At 38.9% G+C, this 25,278-nt stretch overlaps 1 protein-coding gene across 1 annotated transcript in view; it reads right to left on the reverse strand.

Annotated features, from left to right (window-relative positions):
- ANK3 (ankyrin 3) overlaps positions 1–25,278 on the reverse strand; it is a 369,399-nt gene that overhangs the window by 40,855 nt on the left and 303,266 nt on the right. The window contains exons 26-30 of the mRNA XM_034062680.1: positions 23,443–23,545; positions 17,621–17,727; positions 9,843–10,067; positions 6,673–6,827; positions 67–278 (exon numbers count right to left, since the gene is read on the reverse strand). Coding sequence (XP_033918571.1) covers positions 67–278; positions 6,673–6,827; positions 9,843–10,067; positions 17,621–17,727; positions 23,443–23,545 — 802 coding nt within the window. The remainder of the gene's footprint in view (positions 1–66; positions 279–6,672; positions 6,828–9,842; positions 10,068–17,620; positions 17,728–23,442; positions 23,546–25,278) is intronic.

The following is a 25,278-nucleotide window of genomic DNA, read 5'->3' on the forward strand; positions in this document are numbered from 1 at the left end:
CCTCATGTATTAAAACCAGTGATGCACTTGTAGATGCTGCTGGTACAAACACAGAAGCATCTTTACCTGGAGGCCCACGCGGATTCTTTTGGTTAGAGCACCCTCGGGGAAGGATGCCTGGACACGTGGCACCGTCGTGCTGCTCAGCACACCACCCTCTGGGCCGATCTGGTTACTCTCCTGTTTGATTCGTGAAACCACCGCGAAGTACTGAGGGAAATCCTTTGTGACGATCCTGCAGATACGCTTCTTCTCCAGCTCCTCAACGCTGTCCAGCTCTGGTTGGAGAAGACAGTCAAAACATTCAGGTATTACCTGCTTAGTTCACAGCACGTACATCTATGAGTATGAGGTTTTGAAAATGCCTAAAATGCTTGAGAAGTTATTTTTTATTTACTACAGGAGAAAAAAAATATTCACTGCTATTAATTATGAAGCTTCTGTTTGCTCTGTGAACTTTTGCACAAGTCCTGATGAGGAGGAACAACATCACTGGACACACTTATCTGCCAGAATACCTAAGCAATAGGGTGTGACAGAGAGCTCCAACATACAGAAAACCACAGGAAAGCACACTCAGTTCTTGAACTACCTAACTTCACTCCAAGTGTGCAATCCAGAGTTTGCCCAGCTAAGGCACTTGAGAAAGTCATCTCCCAGACTGGCATTCATATAATCCTTACCAGACACTGAGCTCTCCAGTAAATGGTGGATGTGACAGAGCTCTGTGTGCCAGAACTACCAATGAAACCACAGCAAGGATTCCTTCCCACATCAGGCTTTCAGGCATTAGATATCTGCCCCCAAATAACTGCATTATGCTCCACAGTTTATAGAGAAACCTAATTATCCTCAGACACAACTGGAACAGAAAGAGGTCATCAACAATTAGTGTTCTCAGCCACATTCCCAGCTCACAGAGTCACCAGGGCTCAGAAAGGTGCATGGAGTATATATCTATATTAACTGATTAATAAGTAGATGACACATATATGCACTGAGGAAAACTGTGATATGTCCAAATATTACTCTATGTGTGTGCATATATACACTAGTGAAACCCCTGAGATACAAACACTATTCACAAATTGAGGTAATTACACAACTGTCATGCGTTTCTCCTATAATTTACCGCACTTTGTCTTTTTAGCTATTGTAACAGGGTTTCATGCCAGCAGTCTACGAGTTTCTATGCTTACTTTCCTCCTTAAAAAGGGTATCACATTCCTAAAGAAGAAAGTTTATTCCTGGAAAGATGACAATTCCATCAGATGCAGCAAGAGGACTAGAAATGGTACCAAGACAAAAGACACTTATAAAATCCTTTACTTCATGTGACTGAGACATTTTCCTCCTCTGAACATGTAAGCTCAATTACAGCTCCAAAATAATTAGAATATAAATTTGGTAAAATGTCAGTTTTCCATTTTAAAACTTTCAGCAGGTAATTTGGATTAATTGCACAGTGTTGCTCTGGATACTATGTACCTACCAAAGGAGCATAATTTCTTATCATAATGTCAGCTTCCATTTACTTTGACTCAGAGATTGATATCTGAAGTTCTCTAATGAATTAGGTATTCTGCCTGCAGCCTCTGGAAGCAATGGCTTGTGCAGGAGACAAACTGGATTCTTAAACTACCAGGCAGGTATAATCTTGACTGGTAAATCCTATGTATTTTCCTGTTGGTTGCTAGAGACTAAACCCCCTGTAAAATGCTCACAGAGATGAAGGATAATTAAAATTCTCTTGAAGTAGAAGATCGGTGTTTTATGTAAGAACATGTCAAAATCCTCTGAGCCTGGCAGGTGTCCTCCTTTTGAGGAGGAAGATGTGAAGATCAGAGTGGCATGGAGAGGAGTTGGACTGTACAGAGTGAGGTTATGTTTGGATAATACACATGTGAGCTTCTGTGTGAAGCTGCCCTCTAAAAGGAAAAACAAAACCCAAAAGATGATGAGCAATCAAAGCACCTCTCTGACTGCACTGAGAAACACAGCGTTAGCATGACAGAACTAATGGAACAGGGAAAACTAGTTCTGTGAGAGGTCACGTTTCCTGAACGCATCTCGTGCATTTTACAGAAACAGCTATCATCATTACCTTTTTTTCCTCAGCTGCTTTGCACTTCATTCCTACACACGTGTTTTAAGTAAAAACATCAAAGGATTTTTTGTTTCATTGGTTGGATTTTGTGTGAGGGGTTTTTAACCACAGAAATCATGCTGTACAGCTCACCTTACATGATAGCAAAGCAGAGAGAGGTAAAGCAGAAAGGTTAGTGGCAGGATTGGGAAGAGTCTCCCTATGTCACTGTCTCCCAGATTTGTGGTAACAGCACAAAGAACACCTGAGACCATTAAGTTTTAGTAAGTCAAAAGAAAGCTATTGTAAATACTTTGTGCATATGTGTCTTCCCCTGTCACCCAAGCGTAAGGTACACGTATCCTGAGGTGGCTGGTGGAAGTAATGGAAGAGAGATGAGATGCCAAGAAGGAAAGGAGGGAAAATCAACCCTTCTCACTCTCTAGTCCATCTTGTTATATGAGTGTTACATTAAGGTTCCTGGACAGGAGAAGAGAAACACAGACATGTCCTCCAAGGTCAGTGAGGGACCTCATATAGGGTGGATCAGGTCAAGGAAAGCAATCACACCAGTTTTGCCAGGTGAGAGGCAGTTGTGGAACAAATTCATCCATGTCTAATATCTTGCCTTTTTCAGGTAAAGTGACACAGAACAAGTATCTTCTGACTGGAAATAGTGTAAGAGAAGTCACTGTACACAGACTGACAGGTGGGATGCACGTAGGATACCAGTTTCCCCCATACACAGATGTGCCCATTACGAAATTGTTGCACAAGAAGTGGGGTACCCAGGAGGCAGTGTGCAGATGGAGAAAAGTACAGGACATAGATGGAGGCAGGAAGAGCGCATGGGAAGGAGCAAGGAGAAGCTGAGGGCAGTGAGATTTGTCTTAAAACTGCCAGTAACTAAAACCATTCTCCCAGCTTCAATAGTTCCCATACATAACTAGATGCTCCCAGGACCATGAGGAGGTCTCATCTTCAAATAATAAAATGTCCCTTTTAAGTGCTTTTTTGGATATTTTTGTGCAGTCGCTTATCTTGCCATTCACAACATAAAGTTTAACAGTAATATGCTTAAAAAACTTTCTGGAAATGTGGCAAAATCACTGCAGAGTGATCTATAGGGGTATTTTAAACTTCAAGCATAAACATGGTCACACCCTGGTATGATCTGTAGATTCAAAGAAATAGTTATGTAAAAGCTCCTGCTTCCCATCTGAAACCACATTGTGCAGCTGTGAGCATATTGTAGCCACAAATATTTGTATTTCCTGGCTCACTCACTAGTTTGCAAATGCTTCTCAAAAGGTTAACTACCCCAGTTGTGTGCATTTTTGCCCCCAGTTTGTCTGCAGGCACCTGTAAAAGGAGCTGGAACATAGAAAGCAAACACAAGTTATATCTAAAAGAAGCTTAGCGGAAAATGTAACCAATTCATCAATAACAACAGCTTATTCTTTAAAAAAAATTATATATATATATATAAACAATAGTTTGTTGTTTTTTTAGTTTTTTTTTTAATTGATTCAAGTTTAAATATATGCAATATGGGCTGAAGCTGTGAATTTCTACCTCTGTGTTTGGAATCAAGTTCCTCCTCTTCCTAAAATTGCCAAGCTCCCTGTATTCCCTCAGCTCTGTATTTGACTAAGCACAGCACCCTCCTTATAATAAAAGTACAGAAAAACTGTCTTTTCACATCACGGTTCATTGTTCTTTCATGATAATAAAAGCAAAGTTCTGCTCTTATTTAATCCTGCATTTAGTGCCCTGAAGTGTTGCCTTCTGCTCTGGATCTAGTCTGAGATGAGTTTTTCCAGCAGATGGTGCTGCTCCCAGAAGAACACAGGTTTTCAGCAGTCCTTGTGCAGGACGAAGAGCAAAGATGTCGCAACGCCACTAGCTAAGCGGAAGAGAAAGAACGGGAAAACAAAGCAAAGCAGCAAACTGCATCTTAAAAAACTTAGCATATTACAGAGCTGGCAATAAAAGCCTGATTGGCCTCCGTCACTGCACAGATTGGAAAGAATTGTCACAGCAGGTCTATCACAAAATGGACCAGCCCCTTATAACAGAAAAACAGGCACTCCTGAAGCATGGTACAGCATTTAGAGATGACTTGGCAGATTAATTTTCTTGCAAAGACAAACTAAAGTGCTGGAAATTACTATATGGCTGCTTTTTATTTAAATAAAGATTGATTCTATCTCCACAGTTCATACCTGGAAAAGAAACCTTCCAAAGTTGAATGACCTTCTGTGATGCAAGAGACTCCTTCAGAGCCAAATCTAAGTGGTATTTTGTAACAAAACAGTATGTGTTCAGATGAAAATAAGAAAAACCCTGCTTTTAATTCCACAATTTTGTAATTTTATGTCATTGCTTGGAAGACCTTTTACATAGAAAAAGAGCCATTTAACTGGAGTACAATTTTGTCAAGACCTTTGTACTATTTAAATGCAGGAGATTTTATTGCTTTATTTTCCTAACTAGAAGAGAAGGATTAAGCCAAAATGAACTGAACAAATAATCGATACAATGCTCTGGGTGTGTCTGCAGTATTTTTTCTCCTTTCCCTCTCATAAATGATTGTCTGGATTGGTAAAAGGCATGTCTGCGGCTTGGCTTTTAAGGTGCCAAATATTTTCAGTCTAAGAGAATAGGCCAGTGTCCGTCATACTTTCTGTGATTCACTGATTGTTCATATATACACTAACGGCAGCTCCCCAGAAAGGAAGAACCACCTGAAATCCTCAACAGATCAAAAGGTTGTACTCTGGTTCCAAATTGCGAAGCTTATTACTTTAGGCTGTATTTACTGAGGGCTTCATGCTCACCTCTCTCAAAGAGTTTCTATTTATTGAATTCTCTGTAAATGTTAATTTATCCATATGGCACCTCTGGAGACCTCTTTCATAAGTGATGCAAGTTTTGAACACTTTTGAACAGTGGTTTTGTGCCCAGATTCCCTACTCCAAAATTACACTATGATCAGTTTGGAAATCACATGTAGCAAATAAGCAAACTGCTGATCAGTTCTGACTAGCTCACCATTGACAAGGCACCAATACTTCACCCAAATGCCAAATCATAACTTTCTATCTCATGCTAGTGCACAGAGAAGGTGGGGTTCCCAGTGATATTTTTCTTTCAGAAAGGCTGCAACTACTGCCTTCAATCCTGAAGCAATTCTTCCCCAAGCAATACTGTCCTGGGCCATACTCACTCTTTTGCCTGTTCCACTGCTTTCGGGTACCTTTCTGTGATGACCTTTATTGTATTTTTCCAAACTCATTGAGCCAGCACTTGCATGTTTCTGCCCTCCTGCTTGATTGGTTTTTCTGTATTTATTTAAAAATACATAGCTACAATAGATCATCATAGATCTTCACAAAAATACATAGCTACAATAGATCTTTGCTGTTGCTCTGCATTTTTACAAGCTCACATGCAATTCAAGCGCTTTGAAGAGAGAGCTTTGAAGAGAGTCAAGTGCTTTGAAGAGAGAGTCCCATCCTGCTGTTCTCATTCCCAGATGACCAGGAAATCAGTAAAAATGCTAAATCTCAGACCTCCAAGGAAGCCCCTCACAACACTGCTAACCTTCCATGTTTTCAAAGTGTCCCTTTTGCTCCTCTTCAAGTAAGTAGAGGCCAAGATCAAAGGCAGATCCTGTTCACAAATACCTCTCACAGCTTCCATCTGCAGCCTCATCATTTGCTTCAAATGCTGTTGCTGCTAGTCAACTTTTTGTTGCTAAATAATTTTCCTCCTGGTTGTATGACACAACACCGTGACTTTCTTAGGAAGTTATTTATAGAAAATTCTACCGATAAGCCCTTACAGAAAAGCAAAATTCACACAAACAATTTTTATTCACACTTTGATGCAAAGAGCTCAAGCAGTGGTTTATCAGAACAAGTACTGAAAAATACTTGCTAGGAAAAGAAAGCATAGGTACCAGATCACTGCAGCCCTAGCCTGGCTTTGCCCATAAAGACCTGTCACCACATCTTCTGATGAATATGTAAACCCAAGTCCTCTCATCTTAAGGGATTTTTACATAAACAGCAATGTCCAAGCAAAACAAGGAAGCCAGACTTCACAGATGGGCATCTGGAAGACAGGTTGCATATTTGTGGAAGGCAACCTCTAACAATACCATTTTAAAGAAGAATGGCTCATGGGCTAAAGCCTGTAGCTGTGGGAAAGTCTAATTTAACTGATATTTACATTTCATCTTTGTTTTGGAATGACCTTCACATGGCCCTTCCTGAGCAGCAGAAACATGCTTACCTCCAGCTGGGATGCTGTACTCAACTTCATGCTGTAAAGCAACTGTGCAACTTCACTTAAACTTGGCAAGACTTCAGACCAAAACTTACCATTCACTTCAGGATGTCTCCAGGCCACTGCTGAACAATTTCTCTTTACAATTTTCTGTTAGTTTAATAGGTAACACACACAATATTTCCTAAAGTCAGATATCCCCTGGCCTGCTTTACTCTAGGGTGCTTTGGTCTGCTCATGTTAGTAAGCCTGCACAAAGGTAAGGCTTGCTAAAATTCTGGGAAAATATTTACCTTCATCCATGCCATTAAGTATTTCAGTTAAGTCTTCATGCTTGCTGTCGTACTGGTGCTCCTTCCATGTTTCACCATTTTCACTTCGAAGTACAATTAGTTCTCTTTCCTTCCCTCGCATTGACCCAAAATGCGGGATTTCCACTATGACAGGGCTAGAGAAAAAGGAATCATATTACTTTTAATCCTATATCTCCTCACTTCCCTTAATTTCCTACGAGCATTAAGTCCTTAAGAAAACTTCAGTCATTTTAAATAGTTAGCACTGTTATGATAATTTTTTTTTGTAAAATTGCCAAAGCTGCACAATCCTTTATCATTTAAACTATAATTAATAGATAACTAGAAAATATTAATACATATAGCTCATTTTTAATATGAAAACCTGAAACATTTGCCTACATGGAAAAATAGTTATAACATTTGCTAAGGAGTGTTCTCCCTGGTCATTTATCCCAGGATGTAGGTGATCCAACCTGCCTTTAGCACACACAGGACTGCTGACTTTTAATTTGCATTAGCATGGCCAAAATTCAGATTTGGCTCAAGGGATTGGAAGGGGGAAAGCCAGTCCAGCTATCCAAATGCATGCAACAGCTATTGACTGCAGCAGGAACTGCTCATGCATGTAGGTTTTAAACTTCAAACTAAGCTGCAAACTATTCAAAGCTCTCCCTGGCACTCTGTTGATGCAGCTCCTGTGAAACACAGGAGGTTGTTTCTCATTAGCTTCACTTTCTGGTTCTCATGCCCAAAATCACAGCTGCAACATCTGTAACTGCACTGTAAACACCACTGGTGAATGTTTAGATCCTTTCAGAATGGACTTCTCCAAGTTAAGCAACACAACCACATTTATATTAGTTACTGTCAAACATTTTTGGGGAAAGGGAATGAGAACGTGGTTAATAATACACCTACATCACCAGACAATGTACCTTCAATGGAGGACTGCAAGTGCATTACTGAACAGTTATTGTGAACAACCGACAGAAACCACCATTCACTTCATGTGCCATTCCTTAACAAAACAGACACTTTTGCCAAACACTTCACAGGCAGGATATGCATTTTAAAGTATGTTAAGACAAACCGACTGAAATCACACAGTAAGTGAACAATTATGCAGCTTTAAGACATTTAAATAGACAGTATCATTATTTTCCTACAGAGGTTGTAAAGGATTTCACCGCACTGTAATAACTCAGAAGTAGCATCACATGATGGGAGAAATATGCAGCACTTCTATGGTACTAGATACCTGCAAGGTATTGGGTGCATTAACCAATCAATTACTTGAGCACAGAAATCACAGCAGCCATCATGAGGGAAAACATAAACTAGTTGCAAGTCCAGTTTTCGCATACAATATCAAGGGGGAAGAGTAAGACAGTATTTTTTCCCATGAAAATAGAAAAAAAAGACATATTTTAGATGCTTTTAATAACATCCAGGCTATAATCACAAGTCCTTTAAAAGAAAGGAATGTGCACAGTAAGTATATACCAAAAATTTAAATACATTGTTTTAGATATTTACTCTCTGGTTCCAAAAGAGTACAAACTGGAAACTAACACTATAGTACAATCTTTGCAGGCTAATATTTCAGATACTGTCTCTGTAAATATTCAGAAACCACACAATTTTGTGCATGACATTTAACAAGAATACTCAAGTGAGAAGGTATTGAACAGGTTTGGAATGCCAAACACTCACCAATATTTTCAAAACCTAATGCAATAAATTTCACAATAAGGTTTGAAAGTAACAGCTAAAAATATATGGAAACATTCTTACATTTTTAGACTACACACTGCAGTTCCTCTGGGCAGTATATTTGGCTTTATAAACTTCTTTTAACAAGATGCCTCTTGCAGGTTGAAAAGATTAGTATTTCTCCAACCTTGTTGAATTCACTCAATAACAGCTTTTCTAAACAATCTTTCATAAATAACAGACTTGATGCAATTGCATTTTACAAATGTTCTTCCTAAACCAGACTGACTCAAGGCCTGTAAATACCTTCTCTACCACAGGGTTGAAATTAAAAGACTTTCACTGTGTATTAAAATGTATTTGATGCAGTTGAAACGCTTTAAATTTAAAAGATTACAACAGCACAGAAGTCATGAAAGCAGAATGCTGGCAGTGAATTTTACATGCCTATAAGCACAAGGTAGTAGCAGAGCTATATTAAATCAAGCCACTATGATTTTCTTTCAGTGACATAAATCAACTGAAAGGTTTAGAAAACTTAAAGAAAAATAAAATGGGAATAACAAAAAATTGGAAACAAAAGAAAAACTGTAGACATTCTATATCTTTTCCGTACGTATCCTACCCAATAAATTTTGTTCCTTGTGGACCAAGCTGCAGGATTCGGCTAACCATGCTCTCACCCTCATTTAGAGGGGGAGGAGTTTTAGGAAGATGCAGTTTACTGAATAACATCCATGCAGCAGGAAGAGAAACGAGAAGGGGAAATTAGGAACAAGCTGTCATTCCCGACAGAACCAGCAGTTTACACCAGGGTGCCACTCATGGTAACGAACAAAATTTATAATTAGGAAAAAAAGCGCCGCATCATAGTGGATTGTTTCCCCTATTTTAAGCTTAAAAAGGTCAGTTCCTAGCATGTGTACTACTTGATGCTCTACAGTAAGTGCTCCACCATTGCTCTCAGTGGCTTTTCTCCATGGGATGGAGACAGGCAGATCCCAGCAACACTGGCACGAGCCGTGCGCGAGCCACAGCACAGAGAACACAGCTTTATATTTGGCTCCTTTCGGGTACCTTAGGATACTTTTTTGTGATGATTCTCTGATACTCTACAAGCAAGAGGGTCAAAACCTGTTCTCAGTTTTAGGCATGTGACTCCTGATTTCCAAGGCAGGTTGCATGAGTAGATGGGGGCAGGACCTGGCCTTTAAGTGGCTTTTCTTACCTTCATCTCCACTCTGCAGTCATTATAGAGACAAAACTCCCCTTAAAATACAAGGGTACTTTCTGGAATGAATGTCAGGTTGTCATTTTTTAGTATTTCAAGTTAAGAAGCCTATCTTACATGCTCAAATGAAGTAAAGCCAACGTTTAACTACTTAAGTCCATATGATAAAGGAAATGAAAGATGCAACATGAGTGTAAACAATGAAATTCATAGAACAACTCACCCTAAAAACTGTGCCCCTGCTGGCCCCATTTCTACAAGTCTACTTGCTAATCCTTCTCCTTCAACCATCGGTGGTGGGCTGGCCAGTTTATGCCTCTTTACCAAGCGGCAGGTGATGCGGGTTGGTGCTGTACATTTGCGTGGTGGGATAATTATTCTCATTCCATGATGGCGACTGCCCCTCATCGAACCCCCACGTGCATCAACCATAAAACTAACCAGGAAACTGTAGGTAAAAGGAAACACGTCAATGAAAATGGTCACAAAACAAGAAAATCAGCAAACAGTTAACAACTAGTCTTTAAAACATTATTAGGAAAGTCCTCCCAATCCCAGCTAAACTAAAAAGAACATAAAGCTTCTTTTGAAACTTATACTTACATGTTAACTACTGGTTATCAAAAGCAGGAATTATTAAAGGTCTATGAACATCATGGTGAAATGAGTGGGTGCTACTGAGCAATTTGGATTAAAAGAGTACACAGACAGTTATTAGTAGTATTTAAAATTAGAATTTAAAAGCATCCCTCTATTACTGTTAGGTCTACTGTCTATAGACAGAAGTAATTACCCTGACATGCAGAAAGGAACAGTGTAGAAAAAGGAGAATCAAAAAATGCTTATTATTTCTGGGATCTCAGTCTTTAAAACCTGCTCAAAGTTTCATTTGTAAAAAATACTGATGGCTGACAGAGAAGTGCTGGCACCATGGGTGACAGTCAGTGTAGGTTATTAAGGGCTTCCACTGATAGGGAATGAGTGAGAATATCAAGTGCATAACTTTCTTTAGGCTACTAGCACTTAGAAGAAATCAGGCCAGTACTTGTGCTTAAAGATGACACAAAGCAGTGAAAAATGATGTTAAAATTGCATTTGCTGGTGTCATTCTAATGCATGATTTTCCATTTAAAAATAGAAGGGTAAGCAATTATATTTGTAAATGGTGAGTGGTAGATTTTAACATAAAATTCTTTTCATTAGCAAAGGAATAATCATAAATAGCCAAAGTTTAGGCTATGAAATACTAAGAAGCTGCACACGTGAAGTGTAACTGTCTTTAATGGAACAGTGACAGGAAGTGGAGTCTCCAACCAAGACCAAAATCAGATTTCAGCCTGTTTCAAAACTCCACATCAAAAATCCTTCCAATTTATGTGGATCAAAACATACAGTTTCCTGGAGCTCTAAACAGTTCTGGTGGGTCTCCTCTGGTGCTCCAAAATACCCCCCCTTTTCCTCTGTACCATAAGCTGCTGAGAGAGAATAGCTTCAGGTAGAAGATGCAGTAACAGACTAGTATCAAGAAGGACATGAGTCTTGATGCCAAAACTTTTGTTTGTTTGCTCCTTCTGTATGATATGCAGATGCTGACATAGCTGGCACATCTGCTGTAAGGTTTCAATATTTTCAAGGCTCTTCCCAAAACTTCCAGATCTTAAGAACTAAAACTTCACATGGTTAACAAGCGACTCCATTCAATTCCCTGGTTTCCTACTGCAAACTGAACTAAGGTAAAGGGCCAATAATCCAGGGGGTCATAAACATTCCTTAAAAAAACCCAAATGTTCTGAAGTATGAATAGGAATTTGTGTAAGACTTTTATATTTGCTTTTGAGACCAGCATGACATCAAAAGTAACAGCTGATGTGGATTGGCCAGGCTTACAAATAAGCTGCATTAGGAAGCCCGGCCAACAGGGGTGGGAAAAAGCTGCAGAAAGGCAGGACTGTAATCAAAACTTGGTAGTGGTCTGCAGGAGACAGAGGGGTAGGGACACAAGGTATAAATATATGATGCAGGACAGAAAGGTTGTCCAACTGAATTCCAGATAAACAAATTGCTACATTGCCTTTCTTCAAGCCAAATTAGAATTATGCAGTAAAGAATAATGGCCTTTATTCTTTAAATAAACAGAAACAGGCCTCAGAGGTGACCCTAACCCCAAATTATAATTTCTTGTGTCCCAGACACCTTATAGTACTGAAGCATAGAATAAAATTCGTAATCTATGAAAACAGTAGTTTTCATACAAATAATTTGTATCCACATTTGTCTCCTAGATAAACACACTGTACACTACTGAATGAATCCAAATGTTGCTGCTACTATATCGCAGTTCCTAATAAGAGGAATTGGTTTAATGGGACAGGATGACTAATGACTAGTTGAGCACTTTCTAGAAATATTAGATCTATGTCAAAACCAGTGTGATCAGTCTGAAAATTGTAAGTTACGTTAATCTCAATATTTATAGATCACAAGATCTTACATGTCTGTAAAATCTGTTGACTGGAACACTTTTCTGTTTGCTAACAGAAGGTTATACCAAGAAGAGACATCAGCTCTAGAGAGCCTGGACCATTGGTTCCTTTCCCCTCTGCTCACTAAGCACTACCAGCCTGTCAGCGTGTTCGTGTTGCCTTTCCTCCCTGCAACTGCTCTATATTGTGAATGGTGAAAGCTGATAGTAGGAGGCAGATGCCACTGAGTACGTGGAAGGGTAGGCCAATGGCTGGTCTTCAGAGCTGACAAGTAGCCAGCACGTGACTAGCTGTGAAGAGAGCTCAAGACAATCCCTTAAAATTTTCTATGAAGCTAAGTAAAATATTAAGCAAGGACCCTTGGTCATCAAAGGGAGAATACTGAAAGGAATCTGTTACAGTCAGTGCTTTGGTGGCCTTTTAAAATGTGCATGGTTTTTGTCTGCAGAGGAAATGAGGCCACTTGAGATGACATGGAAGCAGGATGGAGGGGTGGCTGGCTGGAGCAGCTCTCCAGGGTTGATGTGCAGCATCTCTTGGGAGGCACATTTGGTCTGTGCATCACAGAGCAAGGAGAGGCCTCAGGAAAGCTTGGCAAAGCTGGGCTGGGCCCAATGGCTCAGTAAAAAGCAGAGTCTTGGAGAACTGCCTATCATGTATATGATTACCAGCATGTTAAACCAGCTCAGAATATAAAATAATAAAGTTTTGATTTACCACAAAAATGCCAAAGCTTGCACCCACATAAGATATTGTCTTTGTATCTAAACTATTTAGATGACCATGTAAGAGTGGATTGTCAAAAATCTCTAGGGACCTAAATCAACTGACATAATAATAATAATAAAATCAATGGAAGTTAAAACTAAGTACCTATAAAATTAGATGTTAAGTTCTTAGGTTTATTTAGGCTGTAGACTTCAAGGTCAGTCTGGTCTTTTCAAATTGGGGTTTAGCACTGCTAATGCACACTGCTCACAGCAAAAGTAGATTAACCCTTGAAGTGAGTCTATACTCCACAGCAGGAACTAGCCCTTTGCAGCCAGCTTTGGTGTCTATACCACACTGCAGCCTTCAGTGAAGACAAAACTTTTAGTAGATCAGCCTTTATGCATATTGCTCCCATATAAAGGTAATCATTGTCAACTGTATATTAATTGTTCCCTTGTTTAGTTTTCAAATTAGTAATTCATTGTTTAAAACAATAACAGTAATTCCAAACAGCATTACATGCACTTTCTATCAAAAAGATTAGTAGCTGATGCTTACCTAAATTAATGTTGCACTAATAATGGAAACTAGAATGTGATTTCTAAAACACAATGCTAAATGCTAATGAGCATGGAAGGGATGAGGTTGTGGGCGGATGCACTACAAACATCTACACACTGTGGGGGAAAAAGTTTAAAAAATGAAAAGAAAAGGAAAGATTCACAGAAAGCACAGAGTTATCACCTTGAATCATACTGGGGGAGTGGAGAGGAATAGCTGCAAAATAATTTAGAAAGCAAATGGGAAAAATTAATGTAAGATAATTAGAGGTAAGCAACAGAAAATATCAATAATATGTGCAAAGGAAAAGTAACAACCAGAAAAATAACAAAAGCAACACATCTGAAGGCCAACCTTAGAAATTAGTTGTCTTTTGCTTTGCATATGGTGACCTGTGTCATACAAAATATGTTACACATGGAAATAATTTGAAAGGAAGTGTTAATCTAATGAGTCAGCACAAGTCCATAATTTCTCTGAGAAATGTGCAAAAGCACATGGAGAAGAGGAAAGTATTTGCTATTAACTTAGGTCAAGAGAGAAATTACTGTAACATGACTTCTTTATTTAATTCCCAAAGCGTGCTCCACTGTGCCATGGAGAACCACTTGTACTTTTCTAAAGTAGTTTGTTTTCCAAAGTATAATGTATAAATGATATGTGTGGCAGGATACTTGACAGGAGTATCCGTTCATGCCATTCATTACACTGCTTTCAAAAATAAATTCTTCTGCATGTACAGGATGTTGGCATAAACGATAATTAATCTGATGTATTCCACCTTGCAAGACTGCATCCAGTTTTTCCAGGTTTCTCAATATGAAAGGCAGTGTGACATACTGTTTCTTTCAGCTAAGAAAACCAAGGAGTTAAAACAGTCAGCATAAAGGGAGCACACCCACATTTTATTCTGGGGAAGTTGCACAAGTAGGCTCACATCTGAGAACTGAAGGTCATTTTGGTGAAGGGTCTCTACCCTCCCGGAGGCCTCAAGATTCATTACACATTTCAATGTACTGCTTACAATGGACTCTGTTCTAAATATATGCTGGCAAAACAACTTATGTGAATTAAAAAAGAAAAACATAAAACATTATCTTGGCTTAAAAAGGAGGAAAACCAGAAGACGTGAAATAACTGCCAACAATTCCTTCTTTCTTTCCCTTTCACTGATACATTGCTGGAACTCCACATCCTCCTCCAAAAATTCCCCATCTGTCTCAGTTAAGAAATGGGAACAAACCATGGTGCTCTGTTCTGACAGTGCACAAATGGGCAAAAGAGTGGACTCCGGTGGAGCTCCCCTGCACAGAACATTGCATAGTCTGCAAGATGATGAAGAATGCACAGTGGTGGGGTCAGGCCATGGCCACGGGGCAACCTGGACCACAAGGACTGCTAACAGCAGTGACCCCAGCCCTTAGCTATGGCCACAGAGGTAACTGGGGACAGAGCCAGGGATGAGGCACCATGAACAAGCAGAAAAGGAGTTGCTCTGCAGAAAAAGACTGATGGAAGAGAAGTGAAAACTCATGATCCTCTGAACATCAGATGTGCTGAGGTAACAGGAAGGTGTGAAGAGAACATGCATTGACTGCCTCTAGATGAAGGTAACAGGAAAAACCAAATGCTGTCATACTATAGCATGGAGACACAATTCAAAAGAAAATAAACAAGTGAGGGTTTTTTTTCCCATAACAAAGGAAATGAGTCACCAGAGCTTGATTTCTGATGAACTTTATCTGTCAAATGAGCAATGTGACTGGTCAGAAAAGCTATACCTGTTTGAGAATATTTTGGTGCTCAGATCTCCTCCCTCCCCTGCAGCCTCCCCATTTTCTTCTCTGCTACAGGCGTGCAGGCCCTACCTCTGGGGAACAGCTAAGGCCACTTCTGCATTAGTGAGGACTGATGTACAAAGAGAGGAGATCTAAAGTAGTTGATGTGAAAGAGCCCATGTTCACAGAATATATTTTGAAGGGTTGGAACCATTAGGGAGCATGCTGAAGAACTAAGGGCAGACAAGTATTGTCCCAGAGGACTGGCAGGTTGCAAATATCAGACCTATTTTGTACCAGGATGAAAAGGAACCAGAAAATTTTAGATCAATCAATCTAAACCAAATTACCAGAAATATTCAGGAATAAATTATCCAACAATCAACCTGACAGTAATTTATCCACTTTATCCAGGAAAAGATTATCCAACAATAAGGGCCTAAAGGATGGATAATCAAGAGATTACAACTCACCAGTCCTCAAAATAAAAACAAGCCAAAATAGAAGTGGCAATAGTAACTCATGTCAAATGAGTTTAACTTCCTTCGACAAGAGTAACTTACTCAGTGGGTGTGTGGAAGTACTGTCTGGTATTTCAGTAAGCAATGGAGGTACTACATAGATAAGGTAAGTTAGTGCACAGTCATCTCAGAAGTTCCCTCAAAAGAGATACCATCAGCACTTTACTGAAGGGAAACTTCATGTATAGATTACACTGTGCTGTCCTAGGCCAGGGTACTAACATAATGTCTTACTTAATTCATAATTTGAAAACTGGGCAAAAAGAAGGGCTGAAAAGTCTTAGGAAAATAGGATCAGAATTAAAACTGTCTTACTAAAATAGAAAAACAGTCTGAAACCAAAAACCTGAAATACTGCAAAGGCAAACACAAACAAAGGGAAGAAGCCAAACACGTAACCACAAAACACAAAAAATAACCAGACTGCAGAACTTCAGGAAAGAACCAGGAAACACCAGCAGATCACAAACATCCTTCAACAGAAACTGCAGTTACCAAAATGATAATTCCCACTGTGGGATTGCTCAAGATTAAGTGTGTTGTGTCAGACCGAAGGTAATGATCCTGACTTAGAAATAAACTGAAGAGGGGAGAGCTAGAGGACTGCATCAGGAATCTGGAAAGGACCATCCAGGAGGATTCTGCAGCATTTTAGTTTATAAAAAACAGGATTACAGGTCTTCCAATACATAAAATATTGTTAAGAGACCAGTAAGATATTGTTTTCCATGACTATTATGGATATGACAAGAAACAGGCTTAATCTTCAGCAAAGAAATTTTAAGTTGCATAACAGGGGAAGAGATATTGTAACAAAGGATAGTGAGCTACTGAAGCTGGGTAACTACAGAATCTCCTATTTTCAGTGACTATAAAGAAATTAATTATATCTCCTTAACAGCTTGACTAGATTTATCCTCCTGTAATGTAAATGGGTAGACTACCAGCTGTCTGAGGTCCTTTGCTGACATACTCTTCTGTGATGACCAATAGACTTCACATTTTCATACTGCAGTTGTTGATATTCACCTCTAGCACTGATCATATGCAGCGTTTCATCAGGTCAGGACTTAAAAATCCAGATCTCCGTAGCAATGTTCAGCAGAAATAGGTGCTTACATGTGTTGTGGGACTGTATCTTTATATTTGTGGGCCTTGCTGCTCTTTTGGAACTGAAATCTTTTGGTATGTGCTGCACTCATTTTCATTATAAGAATGTAATTAGACACAAAATGGGGAATTAAATTAAAAAGGACGTGAAATTTTATGTCCTGATCTTGAAAACTAAACAACAAATATTTATCCTAGGCAATCTCATATGCAATGATACCTTTCAATTACACATTTATTTGTAAATTTTTACAATACACATCCAAACATTACTACTGTGACATTTAAATCAAGTCTTTGTGGTGTTGCCTAGATGCACTACAACTACAGTGGTGACTCATAAGTAAATGAATAGTACCACTAAAATCAAACTACAGCTACTGGAGAAGAGGCAGGATCATGGATGTATAAATAAAGTAAGAGATTAATTTAAAGTCCCACATTTTTCCCTCTATGAAAGAACAGAAAGCATAACGTTGTGTTTCAGATTTCATATTCCAAATAATTTAGTACAATTCAAATAAAATCTCTTATGACACTTAAAAACAAAGCACCAGCAACAGAAAAAGCAAAACAGGACTATTAAAAAGAAGCCTGTGGGATTACAATGCTTAGACATTCAGAAAATTAAGTGCAGAAGCAAATTTTGGTTTGATATGCAAGAATTTAGACTGACTCCTGTTATTAAGCATCCTCCTTGAAGTCAGTACGCATTTTGCCACTGGCTTCAACTGGAGCAGGAATAGGCATGTCATCAACCATTACAGCAGCCTGTATTCTTCTGCCAACAATACATTTCCACATTTAAAGATAAAGGAAATCTGTTAAGTGACCTACCCAGAGTGGATGGGACTTGAAACAAGGTTAACATTGTCCAAGGTGTCTGCAGCCCAGCTATAGTGTCTGAGAGAATCAGAATCAAACTCCCTTTGAAACGTCAGGTGCTTGAAAACATAATGAAAAAAAAGAGAGAAATTGAAATTTAAAATTGGCATGAAATAAATACAAGCTTCTTAATATAACTGTATTAAATTTAGATCTGTCCCATTTGGCGTAACAGTGTGGATATTCCAGGTCTTAAATTACTGGAAAATCTGTAACAGAAACACGAAATCCACAAACAAATTAATCTTGGCTCCAGACATTCTTTTTGCCCATTTTTCCCACTTCCTTCAGTTACAGCTATGTCTCTCCAATCCTTACTTGCATGTGCAATAAAAATATTACCTTTGTACTGCAATCATACGTCATACAGGCAGGCAGCATAATATCATCCTCCCCTGAAGACAGGGGGAAGGAGCTGTGAGTAACTTTACTAGGAGTTTAATTGAAGCTGTGAATGCATGACCAAGCTCCCGGTTGGAGGAGGGTTTAGTTTGTATTTATACACGACAACCAACATGAACACTGTTTTGTGGAGTGCCACTGTCCCTACTCACCTCTATAAAAATAGCTTTAGCCCTGTGAAGCACTGGCACACTGGTGCTATAATTAACTGTCCCATCTGACAGACATTGGGTCGTAATTTGTTTCTTGCTGCTGCCCATGGACATACACACTCATGCGCCCTGTGCCCTGCAACATGTCTCACACTGTAAATCCTCTTATCTGTGTAGCAAAGCCATTCCTTACTATTTTTTTTTCCTAGGAAATCAAACAAATTAAATCTTCAAATCCTGTATGCCTGTATTTCCAGGTTTATATGAAAGCTTCTAAACAATTTAAGAAGCACTGGTAGAAGTTACATCAATAAAACTAAGTTTTATCATGCAATACACACAGACTGTCTTCACTCAAGATGGTGTTAAACATGTCAGTGTTTCCTGTAAGCAGGTTGTTTCCTGCTTACAAGCAAATGCATCCAGAGAAAATAGTCAGTTAAGACTAAAACCTCAAGGGCTGTTTTCATACCAAATTCAGTGGGTTTAGTTCAAACCTGAGCCAAGCACACACTTCTACTCAGGGAAGTTTTACTATTTACACCTTTCTTTTTTAAATGTACTGGCACAGAGGTAGTGAAAATGAATTATTTTGAATGGAAATGTCAGCATTAGCAGTAAAACTGGGAAGGGTAGTCATAAGCACATAAAGATATTTATTTTGAAAAGCTTCCACAAGGTATGCAATTACATTGCACTCTGCTGTTGACCAGAACCTGGAACCCTCCCATCACTCTGGGGTTGCCAAAAAACTTCTCTTTTTAGACATTTATTTCAAATGAGCATCACAGGTTTCCCACAAAACACTGACAATGTTATTTACTGCCTGTCAATAGCAGTAGCTGAAGGGTACAACTTTGCTCTGTCATCTGATCAACTCCATGGCATGGCTTGATGCCTCCTTTTTTTACTACCTTAACTCCTTCATTAGGATCTTTTTGCTGGAAGATATGTACTTGAGGCCTGATGGTTCAAGCACAGATGACAATAATAATGGGCAAACTTGCATATATTAAACACCAAAATACACCATCAGACTTAAAAGATGAGTGTCGTTAAAGCAATGGCAATTAAGCAACAGCAGTGGGTTTAATTAGCACCATTTTTGAAAAATGTATCATAATTTAGTTTAATGAAGACAGCTTTCTAACTCCTTCCAGCAGAACATGGGGAATTCTCCTACATTTCCTGAAGAGCCTGCAGTTTAGATGGGAAAGCATTGTTGTGGATTTCTGCTATTCCAAGTGATATCTAACTTCGTAAGAGCTTATACTGAGTACATTATTCCTCTTGACATCAAACAGTCTAAGATCCAGAGAGTTGGTCTTAGATGATGTAAAAATCTAGATAAACAAAATTAAATTTATTCCTTTGCCCAGTGATTCACATTATCATCAAAAATAGGACAAAACAAAGAAACACAAGAAACATGTAAAAAAGAACAACACTTTGCCATTCAAGCCATACCAGTGACACTACACTGAAGTCCAGGCATGCACGAGGACACATACATCAACAAATAAAGATGGGATCATGTTTGTTGTAACAGATGAAAAATGCTGAAGTTCCTCAGCAGTATGATAGAGGAAAAATAAGCATAGGGCCATGTAATTTCCAAGGAAATACCACCATTCTAAAATAATTTATGTTAGATAGATATACTACTATGCTTACAAAGTTGCTGTAGGTTTGCCTGCCTACATACATAAGGCACCTTGGTCTCTTCCTTTGTCCTCAGATATTGCCTGGATATCTGGTGACTGTATTTTTTTATGCATTACTTTCTGACAAAGTGCACAGATCTTTTGGACATATTTACAGCCAGCAAAGGCACAAAGCCTGCAGCCAATAGTTTCAACAGAGAAAATGAGTAGAAAAAGCTAAGAGCCAAACACATGCATCTTACATGCAGCACATGTGTTGATTTCATTTTGTCTGTCAAGATGCTGGATTTTTCAGGCAGGCAAAAAAAACCTCTTCCTGTGTAAACTGCAGTATCAGCAATCCAGAAGACAGTACATCATCAATGATACAAAATCACAGGATTCGTTCTGTGTTTGGTCAGGTCCCAGTGTTCCCTCCCTGAACTGGGGGACATTAAATATGCATTGCTCATAGGCGTGGCATCATTAGATGCAAATGCATGCAAAAAACCACTGATGGTTCTGCTGGCAAGGATCCTGCTGGTTGCATAACTGAATATACAGGCTGTGTAATATCAGAGTTCAGCAAACAGAAGAATTTATGCTTCCTCCCAGATGAATTTATCCAGACAGAGAGGTTCAGCAAGCTGCTATGTAATGGACAGCCTGATTCATCCTGCCTTTGGCTGATGAAATTCGGAGGCTGATGTAAATTATTCCATGGAGAAAGTAGTTCAAATTTGGTCTGAGTTGCTGCATCCATGGTAACACACCAGGACACAGAAAATTTAACTTTTCTCCAGCCAGGTTATATGGCCCAGATGCCAACTTCCCTGTTGAACAGGATCAGCAATAAACCACCAAATGAATCAAGGGAGAATACGGAGACTTCTTAAGGAATTATTAGAAATTCTTCTCTAATACCCAATGTGTCATGCTAGCAGTCAGGTTTAGTAAAGAATGGTTTCAAATCTTCCTCAGCTGACTCTTTTTAAACCCCCAAATCTCCCAGTGATCCTGGCGAGAGGTGGCCATGGATATTCTATTTCACATGATGAAGAGGTTGACAAATGCTCCTTATTCTTTTATATACTTATATTTGTGATAAAATTAATTCACTTTCCTCTTAGACTTTGCTGTTGACAGGTCTGAGCTTTTTAAAAGAAATCAAATATACAGATAAGCAATGGCTCACTCCTTCAAAGTAGTGTGATACCCCAAACCAGCCTTAACTCACATCAGTTTCCAGACAGACTTTAAGGATATTGGGTTTGGCCCAAAATGATCTTTGTTTCTTTGAATCCCACTGTTGGAACACAAGGTGGTTTTTTTACCCTGCTTTTAACTGCCATAGCAGAGATTACCTAGAAGCCCAGTAACATGCAGATGGAGGGATGGGAAGAAGAGATGCAGGGGTATTCCCCATTTCCTAAGTGCACTTCTCCTGCTTCAGCCAACGGGCTGTAAAGCTTACCACCATAGGATTGGGCTGAAGAATACATGAATTCCAGAGGGTGGATATACTTTTTGTTAAGACTTTGAAGGTTGCAGAACCCATAGCAGGAAATTTCAGCTGGTCCCCCTTTTTCATTAAGATAGTTTCTTGCTTTACTGTCATTTGTTTTTCAGGGGATCATGGGTTTGCTAACCTCTCAAGACAGTACTGACAGAATAACATTTAGAGCTAGACTGTCAGCCAGGCCTCCAGCCTTGCTTCATTTTACATGACAAACTTGAACCAGCACTGAAGTGCAATAACTGCACAATCATTGCTGGACAAAAACTGGAAGCACAAAACCACAAAGACTATAAATGCAATGAAAACAGTGTACACTACTGCTCAGCACCTGCACTGGAAGGTTTTCAGATTTATTACTTTTTCAGCTCAAGAGCCAGCACTGCAAGAGAACCGCCAGAAAGCAGAGAAGTCCATGACCACTTGTAGAGAATACAAAGTTTGCCCTAAAGCAGAGTTCCTGAACATGATGTGGTGTCATTGCAACACCTCCATGTACTTATAGGTAATTCTTATTTTTCTAGTGCAATTTTGTAACGCAGAACAGGTTAATGATGCACACTTTGAACAATGTGCTTTAGGAGTTGTTTAGCATAGTGCTGGTTTTAAGTCTTTTTTAGTCAAATGTACCTTAGCTGCTAAATCAATGTCATCTACTTTGATGGTAATCGCAAAAATGGCCAGAATCACACATGCAATTTAATATGTTCTGAGACTTGAAGAGCCTTTCTCTCCTTTGAAATTTCCGCCATATTAAAAAGACTTGATGAAGATTTAGGAGTAAGATGTGTCAAGAGTAACTTCAGGTTCTCAGCCCTGAAATACCATTTCTTGTTTCCAGTGCCTGTAGTTGCAATTTTATTTTCTGACTTCAAAACAAACAAAAGCAACAAAATCACTGCTATGCAATGTTCAGAAACTCTCCATAGCTGGCTGCTGCAAGGTTATTGGAGAGTTACAGCATTACATAAAGTAACAACCTAATAATAAACATTCAGTTGCTAAAGACAGAATCCAATTTCTGCCATTGTCGTAATGCTACCAAAAGCTGTGTGCAAAAGCTGTATTAGAACTGGGTAATTTATACCTCACTAGAATTTACAGACTAATACAATAAAGGTTTAAAACACACGAGTCCTGCTGTGTGGACTCCTTCCTCCATGAAAGCATCTGCTGAGATCAGTAACTCTTGCAGGACTTCTTGCCACTGCTGAGAGGTACGTCTATGAAAAAGGCAGCAGAAAGCCTCTGTTTCATTGCAATCCACCTTATGCTCTTCCAGGGAATAAAAACAGTTCCACTCCATAGTCCTTTGATTCCCAAGTGCAAATTTTCATGTGAATTTTTATTCAGCTTCCTAGCAGATCTCTGGCTTCTGTGTATCAAGAAACTCTCGAGCAATTCATTTAGATTTGAAAATCTGAAGCAAGTCTACCAAGCAAAATGCTGAGGAGGACACAAACAAAGCCTACAGTGCCCCACCATCTTCAGCATTAGCTTTTGGGAAGACTTTCCCGTGCCATAATCATGTCAAAAGATTCTGCTTTTGTTGTACTAGTCATTGCACAAACGTTTAGAAGATACATAAAGTGGCTACTGCATAATAGCTTAATCTTTACAAGGCCAAATTCTTCCCCAGGGTGGCTAAACAAGGACAGCAGTTGGAGTCCCCTCCATGCGACAGAGCAGGCAAACGTAATTCCTGGGCTATACAATACAGACAAAAGCTGTTTAGTGTAAAACATACTGCTCCCAGCTTATCAAAGCACTCTAAGGATACTCATAACATTAAGCTTACAGATGCTTCCATTGACTTCAATGAACATAAAAAAGTAACTGGTCCCTTAAGACTGTGTATTGGTGTGGGACACCATCACCCTTACTCTTGCATATCAAAACCACAATCTGGTAAACCCATGATATCTTCCTCTAAGCTTCTCTCTTCTCCATTTTCAATTGTTAAGAGAGTAGCAATAGTCTCTGCAAGCACAGCTGAGGGCTTCAGTGTCACCCCTATAAATATGAAGTATGAATACCTGGTGGCAGAGACGCAGCACATACCTGATCCTTTGCTGGTACCAGCAGTTCTTCAATCATCATGCTATCTCGGGCATAAGAACTTCTGTTCAGCGTGTAGGACCTATCCGAACTGAAGGAGCGGAGGCTGTTGTATTTACCATATATCATAGAAAGTGCAGGTGACAATGAGGTGAACAAAAAATAAAAATAAAAAAATTAATACATGCAACTTCCAGGGATAGCATAAGATGGCAAAATATACATCATCTATGAAATAAATACAAGGGAAAAATGGAATAATAAGTATTTGACTATAGTTAAATATCCCCTTCCTTACAATATACATAAGCGAAATCACAACAGATGTTTAATGCTTTGGCAGTAATGCCATGGATTTAGAATAAATCTAGAAAAGTGCATTCAAGTATTTAGATAAACTTTGATAAATGTCTTCACAGCCTAATCCTGAAAGGAGACCCATGAGGGCAGGTCCTGGGGGAGCTGTGGGTAGGTCACAGCAAGTGCCCATCAGGCTCAGATTGCTGAATCTGTTTTAAGAGTGCACAAGTATTATGTGTGTTCTCTTTGTGGATGAACCACTTTTGACTTTGTTATAAACACCCTTATTCATTTAGTTAGAAATAAAAGAATAATAATTTTTATATGAAAGAAGAAAGAGAAGAAATTTGTTTATTGATGGTTAAATACAGATTCCAGTGCTTTGGGGATTATTTTGTGCATGTTAGACTATTTGGAAATAATAATGATCACTCTGAATGTGTTGCAATTAAATCAACGTAGGAGTGTGTTACACTTAACCCTGGAAGATACATTATGGTATGTGCTAAAAGCATGCTGCAGGTCTAGACATGCTTGCTACGTGACAAAAAATAAAGTAGTAAAAAACGTGAATTAATAAAAAGCAACATCCAACAACATGTTACACTTTTGAACTAGCAACACTTTTCAGACTCAAAACTCTACAACTTTTTTCATGCATTTTGGAGTTGCTAATCAAACTTCTCTAGTCCCTTAGCACACATTTCTCCTTGGACCAGAAGCAGAAGTGGGATCTTAATTACACGCTGTAGAAATACGTTAAGCAAATTTTTATATGATAAAGGGCATAAAGAAATCAAGTTATATTTGTTATAATAGAAGGTTATTCTCTAAGACTAAGCCCACCCCCCTACCAAAAAATAAAAGCATGTCACTTTCCAAGGCTGAATAAAATGAAGATGAGCAATGGCAGCAGCAGAAAGATGTAACACGATGCCATGCCTTCTTACCTGACTTTTGGACTAAAGCAATTTACAGTGGAAAAGAAACAGGAGAAATAGAAAGCAAAGAATCAGACTGGAAAAGCAAGATGTTATGGCTGGATGGCTTATATATTTCATGTGTTTATTTCTTAATGTTACACTCAGAATCAGTAGTAATATATATCCACAGAATACTTTTTGCTAAATGAAATACTTCACAGGAAAAATATTGTATTTTTCTCCTCTGAGCATAACATGTGCAATGTAAAAAATGAGTTACACAGCAACAAATAGTAATGGCACTGCTAAAATCAGAAGCATGGGAGTATTAGATTTCTCTCAAAGAAAAGATAACATGTGGTTGAACCCTTAAATCTACCTAACAGATTTTGACTGTGAAATTCTGCTCTCCCAGCTGCACAGGAAGAAGTTAGATGTGTAGGAAGAGTACTGAAACGAGTAAAAGGTGTCCTGTAAATCAGTGCCCAGCTCCATATACAAAGTGCACTCCCTTTCCACCGTATCTGTTAAGTGCTTCAGAACAGACCACATCCGATAGTGCTGTATGATGACCTTGCTCACACAAAGTTCTATTTGAAAGCAGCATATCGGCTTT

This window comes from Melopsittacus undulatus, chromosome 4 (genome assembly GCF_012275295.1).
Source record: "Melopsittacus undulatus isolate bMelUnd1 chromosome 4, bMelUnd1.mat.Z, whole genome shotgun sequence".
Classification (NCBI taxonomy): Eukaryota; Metazoa; Chordata; class Aves; order Psittaciformes; family Psittaculidae; genus Melopsittacus; species Melopsittacus undulatus.